General features: G+C 39.1%; 1 protein-coding gene across 1 annotated transcript in view; it reads left to right on the forward strand.

Moving 5' to 3' along the window:
* Window positions 1-3,528: 3,528 nt before the first annotated feature.
* The window catches only part of TRPC3 (transient receptor potential cation channel subfamily C member 3), a 167,339-nt gene continuing 144,887 nt past the window's right edge, over window positions 3,529-25,980 (forward strand). The window contains exon 1 of the mRNA XM_075200321.1: window positions 3,529-4,137. Coding sequence (XP_075056422.1) covers window positions 3,932-4,137 — 206 coding nt within the window. The 5' untranslated portion in view covers window positions 3,529-3,931. The remainder of the gene's footprint in view (window positions 4,138-25,980) is intronic.

The following is a 25,980-nucleotide window of genomic DNA, read 5'->3' on the forward strand; positions in this document are numbered from 1 at the left end:
CCATCCTCAGTCTAATGGCCTAACCGAACGTACTAACCAAGAGCTCGATAAATTCCTACGAATGTATGTGTCTGCTCACCAAGTGGATTGGCTGGAACTCCTCCCATGGGCTGAGTTCACCCATAACAATAATTTCCATGAAGCTGTGGGTAATTCACCCTTTTTTGTCATGTATGGATGTCATCCCAGACCACCTACCTTTTCTCAAACACCTATCTCCTCAGTTCCTGCAGTAGATTCCCTGCTACGCAAGTTTTCTCTCATTTGGACTCAAACCAAAAGTAATCTGGAGAATTCTGCTGCACGGGCCCAAAAAATTTTCGATAAAAGGTGTCCTGCACCTCTACTTCTTCCAGGGGATAAGGTGTGGTTATCCACAAAAAATATCCGTTTAAAAGTTCCTAGTATGAAATTAGCACCCAAGTTTATCGGTCCCTACCAAATCTCCGAGATAATTAATCCAGCAGCTTTCAGATTGGAACTTCCATCCTCACTACGGATTCCCAATGTGTTTCATGTCTCTCTGTTAAAACCGGTGGTACAAAATCAGTTTTCAAGAGTCACAGCTTCTCCGCCTCCGGCTACTTCTCAAGATCAAACTGAATATGAGATTAAACAACTATTGGACTCTCGTAGATTCAGAGGATCACTGCAATTCCTGGTCGATTGGAAAGGCTATGAGCTTGAGGAAAGTTCTTGGGTTAAAGCTTCAGACATTCATGCTCCTCATTTACTCAAACAGTTTTGGAAAAGATTCCCTAAAAAAAATATCGTAGGTGTTCGGAGTCCAGCCCTAGGGAGGGGGGTACTGTAACAATCCTGACCGGATTTTGTTACTTTCCCTGTCTACTCTATGTTTTTCTGTGCATCACATGACTCACCCTCAGGACGGGGCACTCTAACTTGCTCTATTTAAACTCAGCACTGACATCTGCTCACTGTCAGTGCAACTTGTTGCTAGTCTGATTCCTTGGACTCCTGTGTATCCTGACCCTGTGTCTTTCCTGTGTATGAGTTTCAGTTCTCTACCCAGTGCTGGAGCACTTCTATTGGGACTCCCCTGCTGCAAGTATCATCTTGTGCATATTACAAAGACTTTGTTTTCTCTCTATTGTGCCTCTACTGATTCACAGCCTGCTGCAAGTCTGTTCATGTGCATATAACAAGACTGTTATTGTGTTTATCCTTGTCCCCCTCCGCCATGGCTATTGGACATCTGCATATTTATATATATGTGTGTTTTATCAATCATTGAAGTATTGAAGAACTACATCGTGTCTTGCCTCCTTATTCTGAACCTAGTAGACTCAGCATCTGGTCGTGTACAGGCCTGCTCTGACTATCAGACCTGTAACTACCAGCACCGTAACAGGGATCCAATGTTACCAGTCTGTGAAGTTTTCGTCCAAATCCATCCATTGTAAGCCTCAGAACAAGCTCCCCGGGTCAAATTTCTGCCCAATATACAGCAACAGGAGATCCAACTGGAACCCTAACCAGGCGCGGGCTGGGAGGTATCAGCCCGGGGGGCGCACAGGCGGCCGCATCGCCTGTGCACTGACGCGGCCGCCAGTAACATAAAAAAAATAATTGCATCCACGGCGGGGGACAGGGGGAGGCGGCCGCCCTGAACAGCCGCTAGACTGAGCGGCCCGGGTGCCCGCTGCCCCCCGGTCCAGCCCACCCCTGACCCTAACCCACCTAAAACCTGGCCAGGATCACACTGGACCACATTGCATTGGTTTCAGCCCAATCGGTGCAAGGTTGTCTGGATGCATAATCGGACAGACAAACAAACATATAAACCAATGATTTTTATATAGCAGTCAGCCAAAGATGCGCGGGTCCGATTTGTAATGTGTAGCAGTTTTTCTATATTAACACATTATTTGGTAAATAGACCAAAAATGTTATTTAGAAAATAAGATATGTTGTTTTGTCACTTTGTGGTTATGTTGTGTTGTCATGAGGTTTCCTTCCAGCAGTCAAACAATTGTTTCCAACCAAAAAATTGATATTTTCAATATTTGTCGGCTTGTTTAAAACTATTGCCAATTGTGACAAGAAACAATATATACTATTCCTCTAAATGGCAATAAGGACATTGTTTTATTGTTTACTTCTAAAATTCTTGGGATGTCCCAATTGTATGTACAAGTGTATGTTTATGTAACCTAATGAACAAGATATTGTTACATATTACCTTCTTGCCTAGAACTATCCACTCACACTTATACACACAAAAACTTTTTAGAAGGAGAGCTAAGGAACTATTTACATTGCTATTCTATGGTTCAAAGTGAGGGAAGAGATTACCTCTCCTTTTCCACCACAGCTGCACATTCTTTAGGGTACCATTATATTAGGCAAAGCAGAAACATGTTATAATCTCCTGGACTTTAATAATTAAAAGTTGGCAAGTATGGGATACTGCAAAAACTCAAAGTTCAAATCATCTTTTGATCCACAATTCCATGCGCAGCCTTGGCTTTGCACCAATGCCCCTGGGTGGTTCTCTCAATTCATATTAAGATGCACACTTACTCTCCACTATTAGCAAACTAGGGGTGCACCTAGATTTGTGGAGAGGCAGAAAAATCGGAAAAAGCAAATGTTACTTTAAAAACTAAACTTCCTAACTTTTATGAACCATCCCTTTCATTACATAAAACATTTCCATTTTTCTCCTAAAATAGTCCTTGGGTTAGCCTCATTTATGGGTTAAATAATCACAAATAAGGGGATATAGGGGGGGGGGGATTCAATTTGCCATAAGGTGTTTCCAGAATGTCCACGGAGACACATTGCGCAGATGTCATGGCAGAAATCTCAGCTCATTTTTTCTCGCGCCCCAAACAGCGGTGCAGAAAAATGAGCGGAGATTCCTACTGTAATGGCTGGCAGTAGACACGCGTGAACATCGAGGCAATGTTCAGCGGCACCTCCCCCATAGTGTCCATTTTACACATTGCACTTCGCCCCCCTATAGGGGTGCGAAGGGAAATCTGCGATGTTGTGGTATTGTATTAGCGCAGAAAATGCGCAACGTGGAACATGGCTGCTAAATAAATATGCCCCCAAGTGTCTTTCTCCTCAGGAAACATTGGGGTCAGGTGTTATGGCTGGGGTTTAATATGTGTTTTGGTTTAAACCCTTATGTCTCAAAGTCAAATTTCTATTTTAAGTGCACCACAAGCAGCCCTTTACCTCAACCTATAACTTATTTCAGTTGCATATGTTCTGGTGTGACAAGATCACCCAGTATGCCTTCAGAATGTTATTTAGTGCCATCTGTAGTGATTCCTTTCAGCATAAATTGTCAACTAAATATTTCTTTACAGATAAATCAAAAACAACAGCAAACTGAGTGAGCTATCTGCTGTCTCTTAGCTATAGATGTCACATGCTCTTTAACCCAGTCAGCATGACAGAGGTTAGGTACAGTATGTCTGGGAACGGTCTGCTGTACACGCCCAGCAAGCATCGCTCTCTCCCTCTCTGATTTGATAAACAGTTGTCCCTGTGTTGTGTGACTTTGTCTTTTCCATGAGTAATGAAGTCGTCCAGGCTGGAGTTATATTGATGGCTAAGTAAGAGAGAAAGACGGGCAGTGAGGGAAGGAGTGAGAAACAGAAAGGGGGGAGGAGAGCTCAGGCGGGAGGAGAGAAGCAAAAGAACAGCTGCCACTGGTTCTGCAATTGTTCCCCTTTCCCATTGCTCTGACTCTCCAGTTCCTCTCCTGGTACCCAGCTAACACATCTTCAGCATCCTTGCCGGCTGAAAGTAGAGCCTTAGCATACCTGCCCTGCTTATTGATCGTGCCTGCATCCCACGTCCACTCGGGCACTGTGCTCTTGTAATCTGTGCCCTGATCTGGATCAAGTGACCGCGTCCTCTGCTGTGAAACCACAGACGCGCTGGGGATTCCTGTATGTCCACAAAGGGCAGGAAATGCAAAGAGCTGCCCGCTGGCAGGGTCAGCTTCCCGGACCTGGGGGAACGTGGGGGATGGCTGGCAAGGAATGGGGGTCAGTGGGCTCCACTACCTCAGCCCCGGGGAGTGCTAGTCCTGCCGGCGGAGAGCAGTTCTTTGGTGGCTGGGGGGTCTCACAGTGACTGCTACCACGTTCACTCTTTGTGAGTATACATTATATCACTGTTTTGTTGTGGTAAAGTTGAAGATTATACCTCAGGTCATACAGAAGCTGAGGGACAGGGTTATTAACCAGTTAGGCACTTTGGTATTAAGTTACCATAAGCATATATGTGTTTTACCAAGCCATAGAATCCTTAAATTAACATCTAGGTCTGCTGAAATTAAAATCCTATAGTATGCAAAATAAAAAAAGGTAAAAGACTGAACAAGCTGCCTTCACACTGTCACTTTGGTGATATTGATGTTGTGCAAAATCACTGATGTGCAGTCACACATGCAGCGTCACTCCAGGTGATATATTACATACTAGCAATGTGTCATTCACATCACTGATATATTTAGTTTTAAAGATAATTTTTGGGTACAACAGTAAAATCTAGCTGTGGAGAGTTAAATTGTTGTTGTAAATTATTCCATCATATAATTATATTATCATACAGGACTTGCATAGCAAAGATGCTTAAATCAGGCATGTATTACACAGACAATTTTTTTATTATTATTGTCTGTCTCCATTCATTGTATCAGTGTCTTATAAATTAACTTTAATAATCTTGTTTTCTTGCTTGTGACTGAGTTAATTTGCTACCAGCGGATGCATGAGGGCATTTTTATCTTGTCAAAAGTCATCACAATATTAGAGGAATACATTTTATTAAGTTAATGCAAATTAAATACAAAACAGTGCATCATTATAATTTATGACCAGTAATTGTTTTCCTTACCATAATGGGATCTATGACTTTTAGACATGACCCACAAAGCATATTTTCATTTCAAATCAGTGAGTTATAAGGCATTACGGGGTTGCAATGTAATCTGGTATTCAATGAAATAATTCAAAATGCATTATTCATAAGCTTCCATGTGACAATTATTGATATTTTGCTTGCATTCAAGGAGACACTGATTATACAGGTAGGTAGAGATCACAGTAACCTTCATATTATATTATATGTACACTAGTAAACATATACTTTGCATATAGGACACAACTGTTACACTCCAGCTACAATGTGATAAGAGGTAGAAGGTCACTAGTACACCGGTTTATGTATACTGTACACATATAAAACTTTGATAGCAACCATACCACATTGTCGATGCCTAGTTTATAAAATTACAAGATTTGTACACCTCGAAGTAGTGATATTGTCATGACACCAGTGAATGACCAGCAAAACAATATCCTGCTGGATGTCAACCATTCCTTCCATCCGTGACATAATTATAAAGTCCTAGGTTTTGTAAGGTGTTTGCCAATGTTCATTTAATAGATTAAGGTGTTAAAAAAAAAAAAACCTTTACAAGCTGAATATCTCATTCATGATGTGGACTTGTCTATTGCCTCTGACGCTGTATACACCGTGAAGGACAGAACTGTGTACCCAGAGCTGGTCATGCAGCAATGGTGGTTGTGTTAGGAGAGGCACATTTTCAAAAATACATATTTTCTTGCTGCCACTGTTTGGATTAGTGGTTTGTCCGTAACGCAGAATACAATGATAAAACCTGTTTCTAAGAGCTATGAATCTAGTACAAGAAACAATTGTGTTGGTTTGTGTAAGCAAAAGAAGAGCGCTATTTTAGTTGCCGCTGCATCTAGCAAAGTAGGTGTCTTCATCCATGTGTGCATCTTATATGTGTACTGGTAGAGCTTATTTCTGATATGCCCTTTAGATAGAGGTGACAGTGCTTGTCACAAAAACAGTTATGACCCTTGTTGTTATTTTAGGTTTAAATGGCATCTTTTGTGCAAGTTAATTCTATCCAATTGTGCTCATTTTTATTATATATTTGTAAAATGTCAGCGATTGTGCAGTAAAGTAAAAGTACTGTCATGTATAAATGCATTGATTCAAAGCTCATATCTCGCTAAGCAATCTGCGTATTCCACACAAAGTCTAATCATTTGCATCGGTCAATATCACTGTAGAGCTGGCCAGATGCACAAATACTTTAATATTAGAACTTGCCACAATATATTCCAGCACTAAATAAATCAGCTACAAACTTATATTAGTGGTAGATAAGGCACTTAGTATTCTTTATCGTTCAGCTCGTTCTTACTGCATCCATTAGATTCTCACCCTGCCTTGTCTCTTATTTGATCCTGTTTTATTTTACCTTTATTTTGTTTGCATAACCCGGATGTCTGTCTGTCTCTGCACATGAAGGTAGACAGGTCAGATTCAGCTACTTACTGCTCTACAAGCTAGATACAATGTAACACTACAGTCTGGACCTTAAATTGCTTAAACATGACCAGATGTGGTCAGCAATTTGGTCTTTTGTGGGCCCAATATAATCATTTAAATATCCAAACAATTGGATTTGGCTCAGGCTGGCTGGCAGTTCTGATGGCCACTGACTGCACCTTGTTGTAGATTCATCAGATGACCATACTGCATGGGGCACTCAGATTTAATTCACCATGTTTGTGCAACTTGGTCCACTCTGTATGCGGCCAAATTAACCACAGAATAGGTCATTCGATTGTCAGGTCGAATAATCACATCTGCTTTGTGTGCTTTGGTGTAGTGATCAAAACCTCTAGGCAAGGACTATCTCGATATCCACCTAACTACAAGGGGGTTGTCATCATCATCATCATCATCGTTTATTTATATAGCGCCACTACTTCCGCAGCGCTGTACAGAGAACTCACTCACATCAGTCCCTGCCCCATTGGAGCTTACAGTCTAAAATCCCTAATATAGACACACACAGACAGAGAGAGACGCACACACAGACAGACAGACTAGGGTCAATTTTGTTAGCAGCCAATTAACCTACCAGTATGTTTTTTGGAGTGTGGGAGGAAACCGGAGCACCCGGAGGAAACCCACGCAAACATGGGGAGAACATACAAACTCCTCACAGATAAGGCCATGGTTGGGAATTGAACTCATGACCCCAGTGCTGCAAACTTATACAACTTTATTAAATGTTTGTATTTAATAGACATTTTATATATAATTTCATTTTTTTGTTTGCCATTGGGAAACCTCACATATCATATTCAGTGCCTAAAATACATATACTGTCATTTGCTGTGTTTGTGTTTTCACTTCATATTTGCAGGGTGCATAGTGTTTAAGAGTAGGAGGTGAAATTTTACAATAGTTATATTCATTATTTTAGGATTTGATAAAATTACAAATCAGTACTTATTATAGTTAAACATTTTTTACTTTTTCAGAAATCTGGGGAGGCATCATTGCTCCCCCACATCTGACCAATTAGTATACTGGATTTTAAAAACCATGCTCAGATATACATTTCAGAAGCCAGTGCTAAGAAGATATTTGTTTGTTTCAATATCATAAAACATATAGGTAACTGAGCAATACTGGGAGATCCTCTTATATTTTGTCTACCTAATTAAGTAATTATCTGTGTAATACATTGCAAATGCTGTTTGAACTTCGAGCTAGCAACAGCTCCCTCTGCTGTACTGCTCCCTTTGCTGGCAGATTGAATCAATCTAGCTTGGGAAATAAAATACTATGCATATCATTGCAGAATGATTTTTATGCATTTCATTTATACAGTTGATTGTTTTAGTAACTAAATAGACAACGAAAATTTAATAAAAACATTTTCACAAGAGTTCCTCACCTTGACTCTATATCTAAATCATGTTACATACATCTAAAAAACATTTCCAGAATTCGCACATATCTCACACAAGACACTGCAAAAACCTTAATTCATGCACTTATTATCTCCTGCATTGACTATTGCAATTCCCTCCTTACTGGCCTTCCCCAAAACAGACTCAAACCCCTACAATCTATTTTGCACGCTGCGACAAGATTGATTTTCCTTACAAATCGTTATTCCTCTGCTGAATCACTCTGTATGTCTCTACACTGGTTGCCTATTTTCTACCGAATCCAATATAAAATACTTTTACTAACCTACAAGGCCATCAACAAAGCTGTACCAACATACATCTCCTCTCTTGTCTCAAAATATCTCCCAACTCGCCATCTCCGTTCTGTGCTAGATCTGCGTCTCTCATCCACACTCATTACATCCTCCCATTCCCGGTTGCAGGACTTTTTTCGGGAGGCACCCACTCTATGGAATTCTCTCCCTCGCACAATAAGACTCTCCTCTGGTCTACAAACTTTCAAGCGTTCTCTGAAAACCCACCTCTTCAGACAAGCTTTTAATATTCCTCAACCACCCTCTTAACCTCACTACATTACCCTATTACCACCCGTTATACAATTACCCCTTGACCAACATTGTTGTGTGACAGGTTCATTTAACTTGAGTCACTTTTACCTTTGCAGTCGGCCCAGCCAGACTGCAAATGTAGACTTAACCTCATGTGTCAAACTCCCATTGTCAAATACATTGTAAGCTTGCGAGCAGGGCCTTCTCACCTCTTTGTCTGTTTAGAACAGATTCCATGACTTCAGAAAGTAGCATAAAGGTTTTTCTGTAGAAGTTCATGGGGGAAGGGGCAAAACACAGTCTTTGCCCACCCAGCAGAAATCATGGGGGGCAACTGCCCCCTCTGTCCCCCTGGTCCCTACACCCCTGTGTATATGTGTCTGTTTCATTCTTAGGCAGTGTATGGGGGCCCTTAATTTTTTTTTTGCTATGTGGCCCACAATAGTCTAGTTATACCCATGGGTTTAGGTGGCAATAAATTGAAGGGAATTGATTAAACTGCTAATGTCCTTGCTGCAAAACAGTTGGTTTCCTTATTGGAGCAGAGAAGATACTCAGCAGCAATGTGTACTAAAGGTAGAGATTAATAGCAAGTAGGACAATATACTAATAAAAGTCACAATATTTGTCTCCTACCATGCACACCTCACTAACACAAATGTGTTTCTTACTGTAAGGGATGAGAAGGCTGACATTTCATTTGCTGCTTCTAGCAGTTCCTGGTCACTTAGTAATAAGACACAGTTTCAAGCAAAGCTGACATTGTCTGTACCAATTTACAAGTAGAGTATACAGCATACTTTCCTACTCTCCCAGAATGTTCAGGAGACTCCCAAGCAAGCAAGTCTCCCGAATCATGTTCTCGACGGGCCTCAATGAAGCAATTCATGGCAAATCGCGTCATTTTAGCCCCGATCAGCATTTTGTTGTGGCGGGGCCAAAATGAAGGGATTCGTCAATGTAGGAAACTATGGTATACAGTCACATTCATATCCAGCATGCCCAGGGCTGCCACTTTGAGATTTCTACCTGGATAAAATGGCACCGCAACCAATCCCACAGAGAGGATGCAAACAAGTTTTTAGGAGAATAAACTGTTTTTAAGGAGGAACCAGGGTTGCAACTAATAAGGGATTCAACTACAATCAAAACATTAAGGTACTAATGAATAAATAAATAAATAAATAGAAGGCACTATGTATGTTTTTATAACAGTGCATATTTTTCTTATGCGGGTCCCTATGCTTGTTGACCCTATAGAAATCACATAATGTGATGTTATGGCTTATAGCTAGATTAAGGGGTCTAGTTACAAACAAAATAAAACAAAATGTTGCAACAGAGTGTGATAAAGAAACAAGTTGTCCTGTAGGAGTAGTTTTATTCCAAAATAGCCCAAAATGTATAATTTTTCAGTGGCTGCATCCCCTCCTCAGGCTGCTTGACGAAGGAGCAGAGCCAGTAAAATATGGTATACTTTGGCTGTTTTGGAATAAAATTACTCCTACATTAGAACATATTTCTCTATCTGACTAAGTTGTGACTCTCTGGTTCTTTTTGTATAACTAAAAACTTTGGAACTGTGGGAGGAGGTTCTGCAATAATCCTGCCCCAGTTATTGTAAAGCTAATGCTGAATGAATACAAGGCCCAGGGCAAACGCAGGATTTCTAGAGGAGGGTTTTCAAAATGTCCATTGGGATGGCTATTTAATAAGCCTTTGCTGTCGTACTTGTAACGCCACAATACCTGTTCTGTTATCGTCATCTCAGGATGGCGATAACAGATTACTTTAAGAACTACTTTTTTTTTTTTAAATAGTATTTTTTTTTAATCAATCTTTTCTCTAATGTAGTTTACACATTACTAACAGCCACTCACCTTTCCTCAAACATGAGGTCTGCTCCCTGACATCTTTTCGTGTTGTGGCATAGGGACAATGGGCTCTGGTGTGTGGCCAGGGCCGGACTGGCACTTCTGTCAGAAGGGCCTATGATCAAATGGGCCGGTCTGTGCCCGCCGAGCAGCAGCACTCTGCACGCTGCTCGGCGGACAGAGAGTCAGTGACTGCCGCCTATGCAAGTAATCACCTGGGATGGCACCATGTGACAGGTGACGTCCCATGTGATTACTTGCATATGCGGCTGTCCCTGACTTTCCGTTCGCTGACCAGCGAGCAGAGTACTGCTACTCGGGATTTGGTTTAACAAGGTAAGTGTCTGTGTCTATAGAGTATGTCTGTGTGGCTATAGTGTGTTTGTGTTTGTGTGTGTGTATGTGTCTGTATGTGTGTGACTATAATGAGCGTGTGTGGCCCCATGTTGCTATAGTGTGCGTGTGTGGCCCCATGTTGCTATAGTGTGCATGTGTGGCCCCATGTTGCTATAGTGTGCATGTGTGGCCCCATGTTGCTATAGTGTGCGTGTGTGGCCCCATGTTAGTGTGCGTGTGTGGCCCCATGTTGCTATAGTGTGCGTGTGTGGCCCCATGTTGCTATAGTGTGCGTGTGTGGCCCCATGTTGCTATAGTGTGCGTGTGTATCCCCATGTTGCTATAGTGTGCGTGTGTATCCCCATGTTGCTATAGTGTGCGTGTGTATCCCCATGTTGCTATAGTGTGCGTGTGTATCCCCATGTTCATATAGTGTGAGTGTGTGTGTTTGGCCTTGTTCATATAGTATGCATGTGTGCAGTATTTTAATATAATATGTAAAGGAAGGGAGGATCTTACTATAGTGTGGGAGGTAGGCTATTTAATGGTGGAGTGTAGGTGGGGGCTAATTATATAAGGTGAGGTGAAGGAACCTTTAATTTAATTTAATGCTGGGGTGGTTTAGGGCTATCAATTGAATATGGGACTGATTTTGGGGAGGAGGGCTATTTATTAAATGTGAATATGAATTATTGCCGGGGATGGTTGTGGAAAATGTCTATTTATTAAACTTTAATGCTATTTAATTTATCACTGGGACTGTTTGGAGGGAGGGAAATATGTTTTGAGTAAATGGGTATACTGTTAATTTAATGTTGGGGCTGGTTGGAGGGAAATAGGTCTACTTATTAAATGTGAATATTATTATCGTGGGGACTGGAGGGAGGCCTAATTATAAAACATGAGTGCTATTGTTTTAAGTCTCATGTACCCATTTTTTTTTTTCAAAATAGGGCAGCCAATATTCCAGGATCAAGACAAGAATGAACTGAGCTAAAGAAAACAGTTGCTACAAGTGGTGAAAGTGACCAAGACAGGTAGGAGAGAGCAGGACAATCTGCCAACTGTCCTAAATCTGGTGGTGCAATCTTGAATTTGGGTGACTGTCTCACTTAGTCAGGATTTGGTTCGACTGCAAGGACAGTTGGGAGGTATGTCCCGCTTCACAATGTACTGCTTGTGAAGGCAGAGCTGTGTGCTTCTAAAAGTAGTGCCTGTGTATTTGTCTAAAATGATAACCATGTTACATAATAGGGACCCTGCTGTCTTAAATACCCTGGGCCCCTGAGCCTTAATCCACCTCTGGTTAGGGGAAGGGAACTGATAGCTGTTCCCGAACAGGACACAGACTGCAGAGCAAGCGGAGGAGCTCTAAGTATCACAAGATTTTGTAATCTTGTGAGACAAAGAGCTTCCCTGCTCACTCTACAGGAAGTTGCCACCCTGATGGATGTCAGCAGCACCAGAAGCATAGATAAGTACAGTGAGCTGGGGGTGTCATAATGTGCCTGGGGGGATGGCGTGATGTGGATGGGAGGGTGTGATAAATGTAATGTTTTATTATAATGTATGTATCAATGCCCCATGTTGGGCACACCCACAACACAATGTGGTCATGCCCTTTTCGTTCCTGTTTCTTTCTTACTGGAACTGAGGTGGGCCTGTGTACTTTAAATGCCAGGGCTGATTTTTAGTCCCAGTCCAGCCCTGTGTGTGGCCCTGGCTCTGCTCTGTCACACAGAGGCTCCATTATGTGATAGAGATAAAATAAATCATATACTCCTTCTTTCTCACTAAACTCTCTATGCGGCCATCTGTTTCAGCATACTACGTCTGCAGATGCAGATTGCAGGAGACTGTGAATTGAGTGTGGTTATGGGGATTCAGGCCAACTGAAAAATGTGCGTACCTAGAACAACCAAACTAAACAGTATAAATCCACAGGAGGACAAACAGTGTTGTATCTAAAATCAGTTGTTTAATTCTAATACCCCTTGCCCACATCTAGTACAACTAGGGAGGTTCCATGTCCTGGTTCGGGAGAAGTGACCTACAAGAGTGCAGCTCCTTGTTTCTGGTTTGACGACTAAGAACAGTTTAAGTCATGCTCCGTGAGTTTCTAAGAAAAGCATTGCACAGTCAGAGCAGAAGCTTTTTGCAATCACTATTAGAAACTGACGTGCTTGTCAACAGAGGGATAAATAGAGTTTGAGCACTGGCAAGGCTGAGTTCTCCCAAAGTGAGGTGATGTCTGGCATGGAACCCACATTGTTCTTCTATTTGGGGAAGAGAGGAATGTTCAAATTAGAATTAAAGTGAAATTATCTTATAACTTTCTTTATTGAAAGATGAATGAGACTACTGAACCAGAATATGTATCTGTTCCTGGAGAGGCCAGTACAAGCTTGCCTACTTCACTTGAAAGAAGTGCTGCTTGCTGAACCCATTAGCTTTAGCTAAGATTCTTGATATAATTAGATCAACTAGGGATGACACACTTAGAGAAAAAAAATGTTTTTCTTAATTGGTTGCTCTTTCTCCTTCGTGAATACATGTACAGTATCAATGAAGTTCAAACTGAAAGAAAGCTGATTGCACAGATAACTATAGATGTCAATTGAAAATTCTACCCAAAAATCTTTGCAAATTACTTTATATCATGTTTAGTGCATTTAACTGTATACTTTTCCTGTGACTATTTTAAGAGTTCTAAATATAACTCAACAAAAAGCAAATAATGTATGTAAGAACAAAGCAGACATTTTGAGATGATTTACTAACAAATTGGAAATGTACTGTAACTCATAACAACAAATCATCAGTTAGCTTTCATAGACCTAAGGCAGGTTAGACAATGAAAGAAAAAGTCAATTTGGATGATTTACTGCATTTTTGCACTTTGTTAGTAAATAGCTCCTTTTTGATTGTTTTCAGATGAGCATTTCATCCATGTAGCTTAAAAAGTAAGTAGATGTCAAAAGCTGCTTTATTTTCTTGCCTTTGACCCTCCCGCCATTGAAAATACCTGCAATTTATTGCAAAACAATTTCCTTTCCCTATTCCCTGTTAAGTGTATAAATCCCCACTATACAGTGCATTGTAATACCTATTTGTTGTACGGATTTGGTGCATGCAAATCTGGGAGACAGAAAAAAGTAGGTTAATGTATTGTGCTCTGTAGAGAAACTCCATGATTATAGCATATATTGTTATTTTGTGTAGATTCGATAACCCCCGCATTTATACAGCAGGGGATTATAAACCTCTCAGAATTCTGAATTGCTGTATTTTCCAGCCGTGAATATCTTTTGTGTGAGTTTCTGTATCACAACGTCCTTATTTTATAATGTTACTTTCCTTAGCAAGTCTGTGTTCCCAGAGAAATAGCAAAGAACTTGAAAATCTGTCAGGCATTCACAGACTGTTCCTTTGAAGCTAGGTTTTTATTGCACAGCACCTACAGAGTTATTACAAATTCATTTGGATTGGTCTTAAAATATTTTGTTCACATTTTTACATTTGTACATTATTTAAAAATAATTGTGATGAATTGGATCAGCTATGGCTCATATAAATGTGGGCTGTATTGACTCTAGTACCCCTTTCTCACCAAAATCCCGGGACAGACACGAGAGAATTAATACAGTTTTAACCCATGTTGCAACCCTTCACACAGCACTTTTGTCCCAGGCATATATAACAGATATACGTCTTTCACACTGGACCCGTGTCTGCCCTGCATTATCAAGTTGAGTCTTTAGAAGGGGCCAGCAGAGGCTCATATAGATGACATAGCAGGGGTCAATGAGCTGCTTTTAACAGAACCCTTGAAACATCATCATCATCAACATAATTTATTTATATAGCGCCACTAATTCCGTAGCGCTGTACAGAGAACTCATTTACATCAGCCCCTGCTCCATTGGAGCTTACAGTCTAAATTACCTAATATAGACACACACTCACACACAGACACAGACAGACAGACAGAGAGGGAGACAGACAGACAGAGGGGGAGAGACTAGGGTCAATATTGATAGCAGTCAGTTAACCTACCAGTAGGTTTTTGGAGTGTGGGAGGAAACCGGAGCACCCAGAGGAAACCCACGCAAACACGGGGAGAACATACAAACTCCACACAGATAAGGCCATGGTCAGGAATCGAACTCATGACCCCAGTGCTGTGAGACAGAAGTGCCTCACAGCACTGCAGCGTATTTGGCTCCAACACAGGAACAACCCTGGTTGCCTGAAGAAGTGAGTTTTGAAGAGAAAGATGAAGGTTTAGAGGTTACGGGAAAGTCTACTCGGAGGGACTTCCACAGTCCAGGGTATCAGGAATGGGAGCAGGCAATGAGGGAGCAGGTAAAGAGGGCGAATGAGAGACACAGATCTTAGGCAGAGAGGGTTAAGTTGGGAGTTATTTTGAGACAAGTGGAGAGATGTATGTTGGTGCAGTGATTGGAAATACCCATAAAACATAAGGTGAAAATTTGCCCAAAACATGAAATTTCTGATTGGCGGCTGCATGGTTTGGTAAACCCAATCTCAGGGAATTTCCTCATCTAGATGCATTCTTACTCTCTGACCAAAGATGAACTACGAGCAGTTGCTGGTTTATTTACAGCTAGAGACGGTCTCTTGCAGTCTGCCAGCGCTGTCTCTGTATCAAAGATGTGTCAAATAATGAGGTGTCATTAGGAGTGGAATCAGTGTTGGCAGATTTGGCATTTGAAACCAGCTTAATATTGTATATATATACATGCTACATGGGTATATTGAAACCCATTTAGAAGCATAGTAAAAATGGCAGAGATTTGTCCTATATATTACATATATATATCTGTGTGTTCCTTTAAATGGCAAATCTGGCAAAGGTATGAGCAGGTACACTTGCCTTGGGTGCGCACCCTAAAAACTAAAATCTATTTGTATACTCCAATTTCTTTAACAGTATGATTATCTCAATAACTAATATATTATTGTTTGGTAAAGTAAGACTCTTAAATGTATTTATTATTCAAGATATTTTATATTTAATAGACATCTGTTTGGTCACTTACTGAATTTTCCTTCAATATTCAATATTCATTCCTGAGTTTAGTGACAACTCCATTAACACAGATTTTTTATTATCATTGAGCCTGAATCAATTAAATTGTATTTATCATGAAATATTTATGTGCTTGGCCTGCCTTTTCTAAAAGTGAGTTTAAGGGGTTTTTTTAATGCAAAAAAAAGAAATCCGCATTTCACTTGTAAATGTCATGGATATGAATTTTTTTTTTTTGCCAAGGTTAAATCCAATTAATTGACCATAATAGAATCCATGCCAGAAGGTAACAGAGATACAAATGCCATTGCTTTTTGGGATTTTTTTTTTTAAATTAGATTTTCTGGCCTGAAGCTCCAACTCCGAGTGGAAATGCATTACACTTTGGTACAAGTCACTGACAGATTCATAGGAACGGATACAAAATATTATATTTTCTACTATTTATATATTTAAAACAGCAGCATATCAAAGAAACATTGTATACATTTAATTAAGCTATTTTTCATTAGATAAATAAAATAATTTTATGTCACCTCCTGATATCAGTTGTGCAGACATACCATGATCTTAAAGCCATTCCCCGATGGAGATGCTCCTAGGATGATGTTGTCCTGGTCTATTTCCCCTCCCCCACTTCTCGAGCCTCTCTGTGCTGCAGTACTCGGCTAAGATGCCAGAGCGGTCACATGACAATGCTCCACCAGGTTAGTCACTACAGACAGAGGAAGAGATAGCTTTTACTGTGACTATAATGCAAGGTGAAAGTGATCTCTACAGGAGATACACAAGTCACCAGGGCAGGCAGTGCTCGCTGTTGCTGTCCCAACACACTTTCATATATAGTGAACAAGCGGCTATAACATTTTTTAGTTTTCTCCACATCAGGGGTCACAATGATAAATAGGCCCCTAAGTTCCAAATAAGGCTGCATATTACCTTTACATTATGAGATCGGTGTATTAACTTGAACTGTTAACACTGCCCAAGTAGGAGGGCATGCTCCTTTGAAATGTTTGTCAATTTAGCTGCTGAGGAGACATCACAATCCAGTCATAAACGTATCTACCACACAGACCATGTGAGTACACAGTGCTCACTCTGTGATATTAGAATTATTAGAGAGAGGTCAAAAGACCATCACATGAAACCTTCAGCCTGTCATCTAATTCTATAAAATGAGCAATAAGGAAATACAATAGCAAAAAGCATAATCTAATCATGACTCATTGGTCAAGTCCTGCATTGAGAATCTGCTGTTAAATGCAACCCAGCACAATAGATTATTCATTATGCATTCAGTTTTTAATTATAATTTCCAGATTACTCAGTTTAGAGGGAACGGGAGTAATAATGATTGATTAACTCTTATTTACCAGTACCAAAGTGACATTGCCTTTTTAATTACTATTATTTTCTTGTTATTATTTTAAAATGGTTGTTTTGGTTGGTGGATTTTACTGCAGACCATTAACGCTTAATTTTCATGCACAGGTCCAGTTTCTAATCCCTTACAGACATATTTAAGTGGCCTGGGGAGGCTGGTCAAAGTTTTGTAACTGGATGTCTCTTAAGAGCCTCATGGTTTAAATTCATGTGATCTATGCAATAATGAAGCCATATCTAGAGAAGGATATAAGTACATTAGAGACTGTACAAAGAAGGGCAACTAAAATGGTACATGGCCTACAGCACAACACTTACCAGGAAAGACTAAAGATCCTAATATATATGGAGCAAAGAAGGGAAAGGGGGGACATGATCGAAACTTTCAAACACAGTATATCAAGGGTTTTAACAAGGTACAGGAGGGAAACATTCTTCAAAGGAAGAGAACTAATAGAACACGAGGGCATTCACTGACACTTGAGGGAAGTAGGTTCAGAAGAAATATGAGAAAAAATTACTTCACAGAAAGAGTAGTAGATAAGTGGAATACCCTCCCATCAGAGGTGATGAGGCTAATACAGTAGAGCAATTTATACATGCTTGGGATAGACATTAAGATATCCTTACAAAGAACTACGGATCAATAGAGTTTAAGGTTACCATAGGATATAACATAGGCAGATTAGATGGGCAAAGTGGTTCTTATCTGCCGCCAAATTCTATGTTTCTACAATACATCACTGCCATCAAAGTAAAAGATTGTTTACAGAAGCAAACTTTTTGTAGCCCTTCACCCCACTCTTCTCTATGTTCACAGTAAATTTAGAAGCTGGGTAGAGAAATGTCTGGCATTCCCATACTCGGGATAGCTGGGTGATAATGTTTGGGGGTAATTTTTTACGACATGTGTTAATTGTGTAAAAGTAACTATGAGAAAAGTTTAGTAAAAGTATAATTTTTTTTGTGATTATACCTGTTTTTTCTATGTAATGCCCATACAATAAAAATATGTTGAATGTAATATGCTACAAAAAAGACTCTATCTGAAGAAAACAATATAAAATTCACTTACCAAAATGAAAATTAAAAAACTAAAACTAACTTCAAAGGACTAAAGTATACTTGCCTACTCTTACGGAATTTCGGGGAGTCTCCCGGTCTTCTAGAAGAGCAGGACTCTCTCCCAGATCCAAGGACTTGAGGAAGTGATACACATTATCATAGGACCTCTATGCTGTAAATCAGCACCATTGCAGAGCAGGTGGTCTGACCTCCAGGAGATCCTGGAGGGGAGTTTTCCATTGGTGTCAAGTATTGAATAAAGATGTTTCATCCTGGATGATGTCCTTTTTCTTTGATTTTGACTAGGTGGTTCACTTATCTCTGCTTCATTACAATGTTAAATATTTGGGCGAGATTTAGAGATGGGAGCTTTATCTTACAGTGCATGTGCAGTAAAACACATTTGCCTCCAATGCTTGTAAAAGTAGGGGATTGGGGTGCAAACGAGAGCTATATATATATATATATATATATATATATATATATATATATATATATATTAGGGGCATGCATATGCAGGTGTAACATGTCCCCTGGAGGTGCAGCCTATTTAAAGTAGGCAGATACGACATTTGGAACATGTAGTTATAAAACAAATGCAGAGATATAGTATTTAATTCCAAATAAATACTCCCAAAAATCCTTGATTACCTCTTTATTATATGCCTAAATCCATAAGGAAACTTCTTTTTCTTTTCTGAAGTAGTCAATTAGAATAAATATAAAAAGGGCACGACAGAGAATTGCTCCTTGAGGAGCTGAATGACAAATGATGGAAAAAGGTCAATAAGGTGGGAAAACCGCTCTGATTAGTTTTTCTTGTGTATAAAGCCCTTGAGGGCAGTTATATTCATTCATACTCTTTGTGGCTCCACAAGAGGCGAGTAGTCATTCAGCATTTTTACCTACTATTAGTTATTGTTATAAAACTACACCTTTTGCTATCAGCCACTGCCAGCCATGTGCACACTGGTGCTTGCTCTCAGATATTCCTAATATACCGCAGTAAACCGGAAAAACACTTCATAGTCCTTTTTTTTTATCTGACAATGTACAAGGATAATCTAAATTTCATGAATCCACTACACTCAATTCTCTAAAAATATTCTAAATACCAAAAGTATTATGTTTTCTCATTTATTTACATAAACCATCTATTGTTTTACTTTTAAGGTAGCTGAAGTATTTGTGGCAATCTGTTATTAGTTTTTGGTGAGAAGCTTCTAGTATTAATACAGGAATAATCCTGGTTTTACACATTGTAAGCTTGTGTTTAGCTGATTTAACGACAGAGGCCAAGTGGCTGCCATGTGTACTCTATAGTTAAAGGGAAAGTCCATCATTGTCCCCCTTGTGTTTTAGAACATCGAAATAGACCCTTATTGTCTTCTTTGCACATATAACCCCTATGATGCGTCTAGTTATTTACTGAATACACTCTCTGATCAAGATGTTAGGTTTGTGTCACACTGCTGATGCCAGATATACAAAGAGGACTGCATACAGCAGACACCCAAATTATTAATAATCTGTATCTAGAACTTACCTTTGCTGCAATCTACTAGGAGCATATCTAGGAGATGATTAGGAAAAGTATAGACCATGTAAGGCTGTGCAAAAGTGCAGCTCTGCAGAGCAAGTGTTTTCTTGTGATAACTGATGCACAAATGTACCTGATTTTATGAAAATCTCCAAGGATACGTAGGCAAAAAGGCAATGTTGTGTTATGCTAAGTTTGGATTAGGCACACCATTGCACAGTAATGAAGTCACTTAGGGAGATGTATATATACAAAACAAATTATAGTCTTATTGGCGCACTGTGGGGGGAATTCAATTCCCCTCGAAGTACAGCCGCGCTAAAACTATTACCGTTATTACGGTAATATTGCGTATAATTACCGTTATTACGGTAGTTCTAACGCCGGCTTTGCTGTGAGCAGAAAGCTGGGTTAATATTACCGTACTAACGGTAATATCCATAACGCAGCGGTACTTCGGGGGGAATTAAATATCCCCCATACGTAATGAGAGGAAACAACCTTTAATATAGAAATGTAACGAATTAGCTGATTAGGACTGAACCAAAAACACAGCTGTAACAGGAAATGTGTGAATCCCCAATTTGCAGAAGCAGAGATATAAGGTATTCTGAAACACAACAAAAAGTGCTGAATTTGGTCAAGCCTATTACACTCACAACACAATGATTGTTAATAAAATTAAGTGAAAAACATAATTTATTGATAAATAAAACTTACCAATACAGTTTGCTGTAACTCACTTTAATGATTGCTTAAAAGTCTTATTAAATGTTCTGAATAATCTTTAGACACAACTGAAGTAATAATAGATTCTTTCTCACATCGTAGGTCACAACCTCCTTCTAGTTAGTGACTCATACCACTGAACACCAGCCACTATCCAATGGTAAACCTGAAATGTGTTCAGCCCTATTTGGAGCTTTGTGATTAATTGGTCTCGATAATATGTAAAATTCTCACTTAGGACCACACGGAAAACATTTATTTTTAACAGGTTCAGAGTCAGGGTGTTTGCATTCAAAATAGATGGAAAGTTTGTATCTGATACTGAGAAAACAGCGGCTCGGGAATAATGACCTTGTGGTAAATCCACTGAACAAATAAATAAACAATGTCTTGAGACTAAATGGACGTGTGAATCGCAGACTTACAGTTATTATGAGCTGTCTACCAGGGGTGAGTCAGGAGCCCCACTGTAACCGCCAGCAAAGGATTCTTCATGCGCACCATCAGTGTCCAATCTCAGATTAAGCTGATTGAACAGAAAGGGCATCCAGTCTGTATACAGCCAAAGAGATAGTTTGCGTAACATTCGTTTTGTGATCAAACGTGATGTTATGTGTAAGCTTCAATCTTTCAGTTTGGAATGGTGTTCTTGATTAATAGTAATAAGATCTGTCAGATCATTTGTAGATATATAACCCGACGTGTTTCTTTACCATTCAGGTAATTTCTTCAGAGGCAAAGCAATCAATTCAAGTCCAGCAAACATTAAAAACTTAGGGAGATGTTGTCACAGTTTTATTGGTAGACACACAGCATCTTTCTCCAAGTAAAAGAACCTGATTTTTCCACTTGGTCAGAAATGGGGTAAACGAGGTCTTGCCTCATACTTTTAAAGGCTTAGCACTGTGGCACAACGGTTAGCATTGCTGACTCACAGCACTGGGTCATAGGTTACATTCTTACCATGGCCCTATTTGTGTGTGTAAGTTATCCTCGTGTTTGCATCGGTTTCCTCCCACACAGTCCAAAAACACACTGGTAAGATAATTGGCTTCCGACAAAAATGCACACTAATGTGTGTGAGTTTAGACTGTAAGCTCCAATGGGGCAGGGACTGATGGGAATGATTCCATAGAATAGTAGCTGACTGCACCCAAGATTTCTACTTCCCCCTCTACAACAATGTAAAGTGCTTTGAATTCCATTGGGAGAAAAGTGCTATATAAGTAAAGAATTGTTCATTATTGTCACACATTTTGCACCTTTTAGTCACACTTTGGTCAAAAAGTGAATTTCTAGACTTTAACCAAAGTCATAAAATACTTGAATCACACAAAAATGATATATAATAAATAAAACCTGATATCCCCTCATTCTAATGAATACTTAAAGGTTAAATTGAGAACCAAAACTAAAATAATGAAGGTGGTGGTCCCAAGATGGAAGTAGATTAAACGTTATTTCCACCATAAACATTTTTTATGGCATGCACTCATTTTGGAGCCTATTTCCTAAGCCCGGGCGATACTGTCTGGCAGCTTCCTCTTACCGCTTCACCAGCCTTCAGTGCCTGGGCGCATATGTGACCTGGTGGGCAAAAAAAAAACCAAACAACAGAAAGAAAATAAGAAAAAAAAAAAGGAGTGAATAATAGAAAAACAAATTTTATTTTAATATTATAAAACATGAAAAAAAATGCATTATTTGAATTATAAAGGATTTTCTTTGGTAATGTTCCCCAACTATTGCCATCCTTAAATAGTAATAGCCATAGAAGGACAGGTACTTGTATGTCAGTGGCAAATAGGCTTTACCATGCTTTGCATAGAGAAGTTTCCAACACAGAGACCTGGCAGAAGACCAGGGAGGGCTTGGTACATAGAGTTCTCTCTATTCACCAAGCCCTATTTCCAGTGGAAACACCTATTGTCACCGAACAAATTGATTAATAATAAATCAGCCTGACAGAAATCATCTTCAAAAGCTGAAACCGCATAACTGATGTAAGCGAGTATAATATTTATTACCTATTCATCACTTTCACAACGATAAACAGATGTCTCTTCCACAGTGTTTAAATATAAGGATTTTTGGGGCAGACTATATTTAACGGTATGAAATTATATAGTGCTTGCACAACATTTTTTTTACCATTGTGCTCTTTTTATCAAGACAATTACATTTCCTAAACTCTCTGGTGTTGAAGTCAAATAATTGGATGAAGTCAGGTAAATTAATTAATATTTGTTTACTGTGCAATTACGATTAGTACGCCACATGTAATGACACAATTGCACGGATTAATAACACACGTGTTTACATTCGCACTTACACTTGTAAATAATATGCATTTATTACGGTTCCAATCCACATTTATTTATTAGTAAAATGTATTAGAGATTATTTATACATAGATAAAACTATAGTAAAGGTATTTATGGTTCAAGTCCTCTAAAAGGTAAAGAGTTTGGTCTCATATTAAAGCTTGTTTCACCAGCAGTAACCCAGTTTCAACAGAGAAGCAATCGCATCTAGTGGTCGCAGGTTATGAGCAATATGAGATTAATACTCAAAAGTACTTTGTTCATGGGTCAGTTTAAACTGGTTATTTGGCGGGAAGACACATAGGCAACAGTTGGAGTGAGTTGCCCCCACCTTTGTGACAGGATCAAATGAACTGACCTATGACCAGCAGACAACTGGAACATCATTAATCGTGGACCAATGAAGACCTCTCTTAGTGTTATCTGTGTATATTCATGTTCATGTACATCACTGTTTATGTTAATTCAAACTGCATATAAGCAAGTCCTGGGTCAGTGTTAAATCTCTCTTCCTGACTGCAGACTACAAGGCTGAATATGGACCTGGGCCCAGGACGTGCTTGTGTAATGTAATGTATTTGGTTTATATTTTCCTGTTTATTGTTATACCTTTTATGTGTTATCATGGCTTGCTGTAAATCCTGCTTTCTTTTGCTATTAAATTTCTTTGTGTGTTGGAACTACATTAATCGCATTGGACAATGTTTATTGGTAGCAATAAAACAAACATTACACTGGTTACAGCAAAGAATTATTTTTAAAACCTTTTGACTTCCATTAAAGTAATTTTTTTTTAAACAATGTAATGTACAAAGTACAAACTAGATACATTGAACAACTACACAGGAAACTAATCAACCTCCCTCCAGCAAAGAGATGTCCAATTGCTAAAATAAATTGTAACTGTTACAGTTGTTAATTGTTAATAAAATTACTGTTATTATTGTTTTTTATACTGCCTACTGGTTAAAAAGCATCTACTCAGTAAAATCAAGGGTTAACTTTGTTGCAACAAACTAAAAATATAACTGTCATCATGATAGCCTAACTACTACTGCACGTTCTGATGTCAGAATGTGCAAAATATACAAGTTACATATATAGATATATATATATATATATATATATATATATATATATAATTGGAAATTTAGAAGTGTACAGTATTTGTGGAAATTTAAAAGTGAGGGCAGTAGGAGAAGCTGCAGTATGGCATACCACTGTATACCAACCCACTTCCATTACTTTGTGTATGTATGTTTATATATATATATATTTTTATATATATATATATATATATATATATATATATGTGTGTGTATCAGTGTGTTATTTGTGTGTGGGGGGAGTTATTATTAAAATGTGTGTATGGTAAGTAATTATGTACCTCCTACAGTAAATTATTGTAGATACTAGAAGACTGTGACCTGTATGGAAGTGTGTATGTTTAGCCTACAGTAGGGGGTAACTTATCCCATACATACTTCCACCATAAAGCAGCAGAAAAGTTATTAACCATAAAATGATAATCATATTCATTTCATGTTGGGAAAAATATATAAAAATATAGTGTAGATACAATGGCAGTGGAAAAAATTAAACCCTCTAAATAACGTCTCTTTGTCCAGACGTAACATGATGAAAGAAGGATGAGCAGCACAGGAAACTGGATACCCTAGAGATCAGTAATAGTACGGGGAGCTGCCTAACGTGCAAGAAATTCAAAAGAAGGATTGTGTACATCATTTTCAATGAGACGATCGATTTTCGTTCAACGGACCATCTCCATTACATCAGACATGTAACAATAATTACGCATACTTCTATACAGACTTCTGCATAATGCTTGGCCCAGACCCAGACCAGCTTTGGCTCTGAGATTTCTTTCAGCTCTGCCACTTAATAATTGCTCTGGGTTGGTCTGGAAGCCTGCAAGGAAGGACAATTTTAACCATTTATACTCTTACATGATCCACCTGATTTAATCCCTTAGGGGTCTATTTATAATATGTTAAAACAGGTGTTTCCACTAGAGAGATTCACCCAATATATGAAGAGTGTTAACTTCCCCATGTAAAATATGGGGACGCCTATTAAACAAGGATTGTGGTGGTATATCCGCAATCCTTCATTTGTTATTGCCATCTTTATATCTTTAATGTAGTGGTTACTATTTTTAATTAGTTGTTATTTTCACAAAGTGGTACTGAAAACCGAAATCTGGACTTTCAGTTCCATAGGACATGTGTGAACCAGCTAAACAAGTCATGCATCCGTACACCCCTTCGACTGGCCCTACGAAGCTGTCAGTTAAACCTTACTGTTCTGAACCAGTATTGCTGAGGCAGCTAAGTATGGTTCAGCTGATTTGGCGATATTTTATTGATAGATTGCAGTGACAATTGATTTTCTATTGCCACTTATCGCAGCGATAGAAAATCAGCCTTATCTACAACGTTAGTATATAGACCCCTTAACTTTCTTTCTTTCTTCAAGAAGGGGTTCAGCATAGCATTGCAGTATAGAATTCTTCTTAAGAGTGCTTAGATCATAGGACTCATGCGATATGATAGTTAAAAATGGGATCTAATCAGACAGGTGCTCTTCTTGATGCCACTATATACTATGTCATATTACTATATTCTCGCCTGTCATATTCTGTCATAAAACACTGCATTGTGAAATCATGAAGGAAAAATGGTACCAATTGCATCAAAGGGGAACAAAGTTCCATTGCACTGACTTTCTGAACTTTTAGATTGACCTGCTTGTGTCGATTATGTATTATTCCTAATCACTGATTGTTATTTTCCCTTAATATATGACAATGTGTATATTGTGTGTAACCTTGTAATATAATGTCAAAGTGTGCTTTGCTAAATGACATGAGTCTGACCTATGCAAGTGTCAAGATTCTTTGAAAGTAACCAGGCCAGATAGATAACCTCTTTGAAGCACTCCAGAGATGTCTACTTAGTCCTGCCACTCAAGCAGAGCAGAGGTGTGAATAATGCCCTCTGAGATGCCAGCCATATATCTCAAGGATAGATAACTCACTGGGAGAGCCCTGTGTCATTCTGGGAATCAATCTGCCCTGATTGAAAATTTAATTACCAGAGGTGGGGGTGAAAAGCCAAGTGAGAGAGATTTAAAATCTTCTGCCTTTGACAGTAATGGGTGCATTCCTCAAGAGGAGACCTACTGTATCTAGATGAAGTGTGGCATCCTTCTCAAAGTGTACTCCTCTCACACCAAGGGCTAGAGTTACTAAGAATCGTGTTTGGTGGCGATTTGAAGCCGCCACCCATCGCTGGGGATTTAGTGGTTCA

Source organism: Mixophyes fleayi, chromosome 1 (assembly GCF_038048845.1).
Source record: "Mixophyes fleayi isolate aMixFle1 chromosome 1, aMixFle1.hap1, whole genome shotgun sequence".
NCBI lineage: Eukaryota > Metazoa > Chordata > Amphibia > Anura > Limnodynastidae > Mixophyes > Mixophyes fleayi.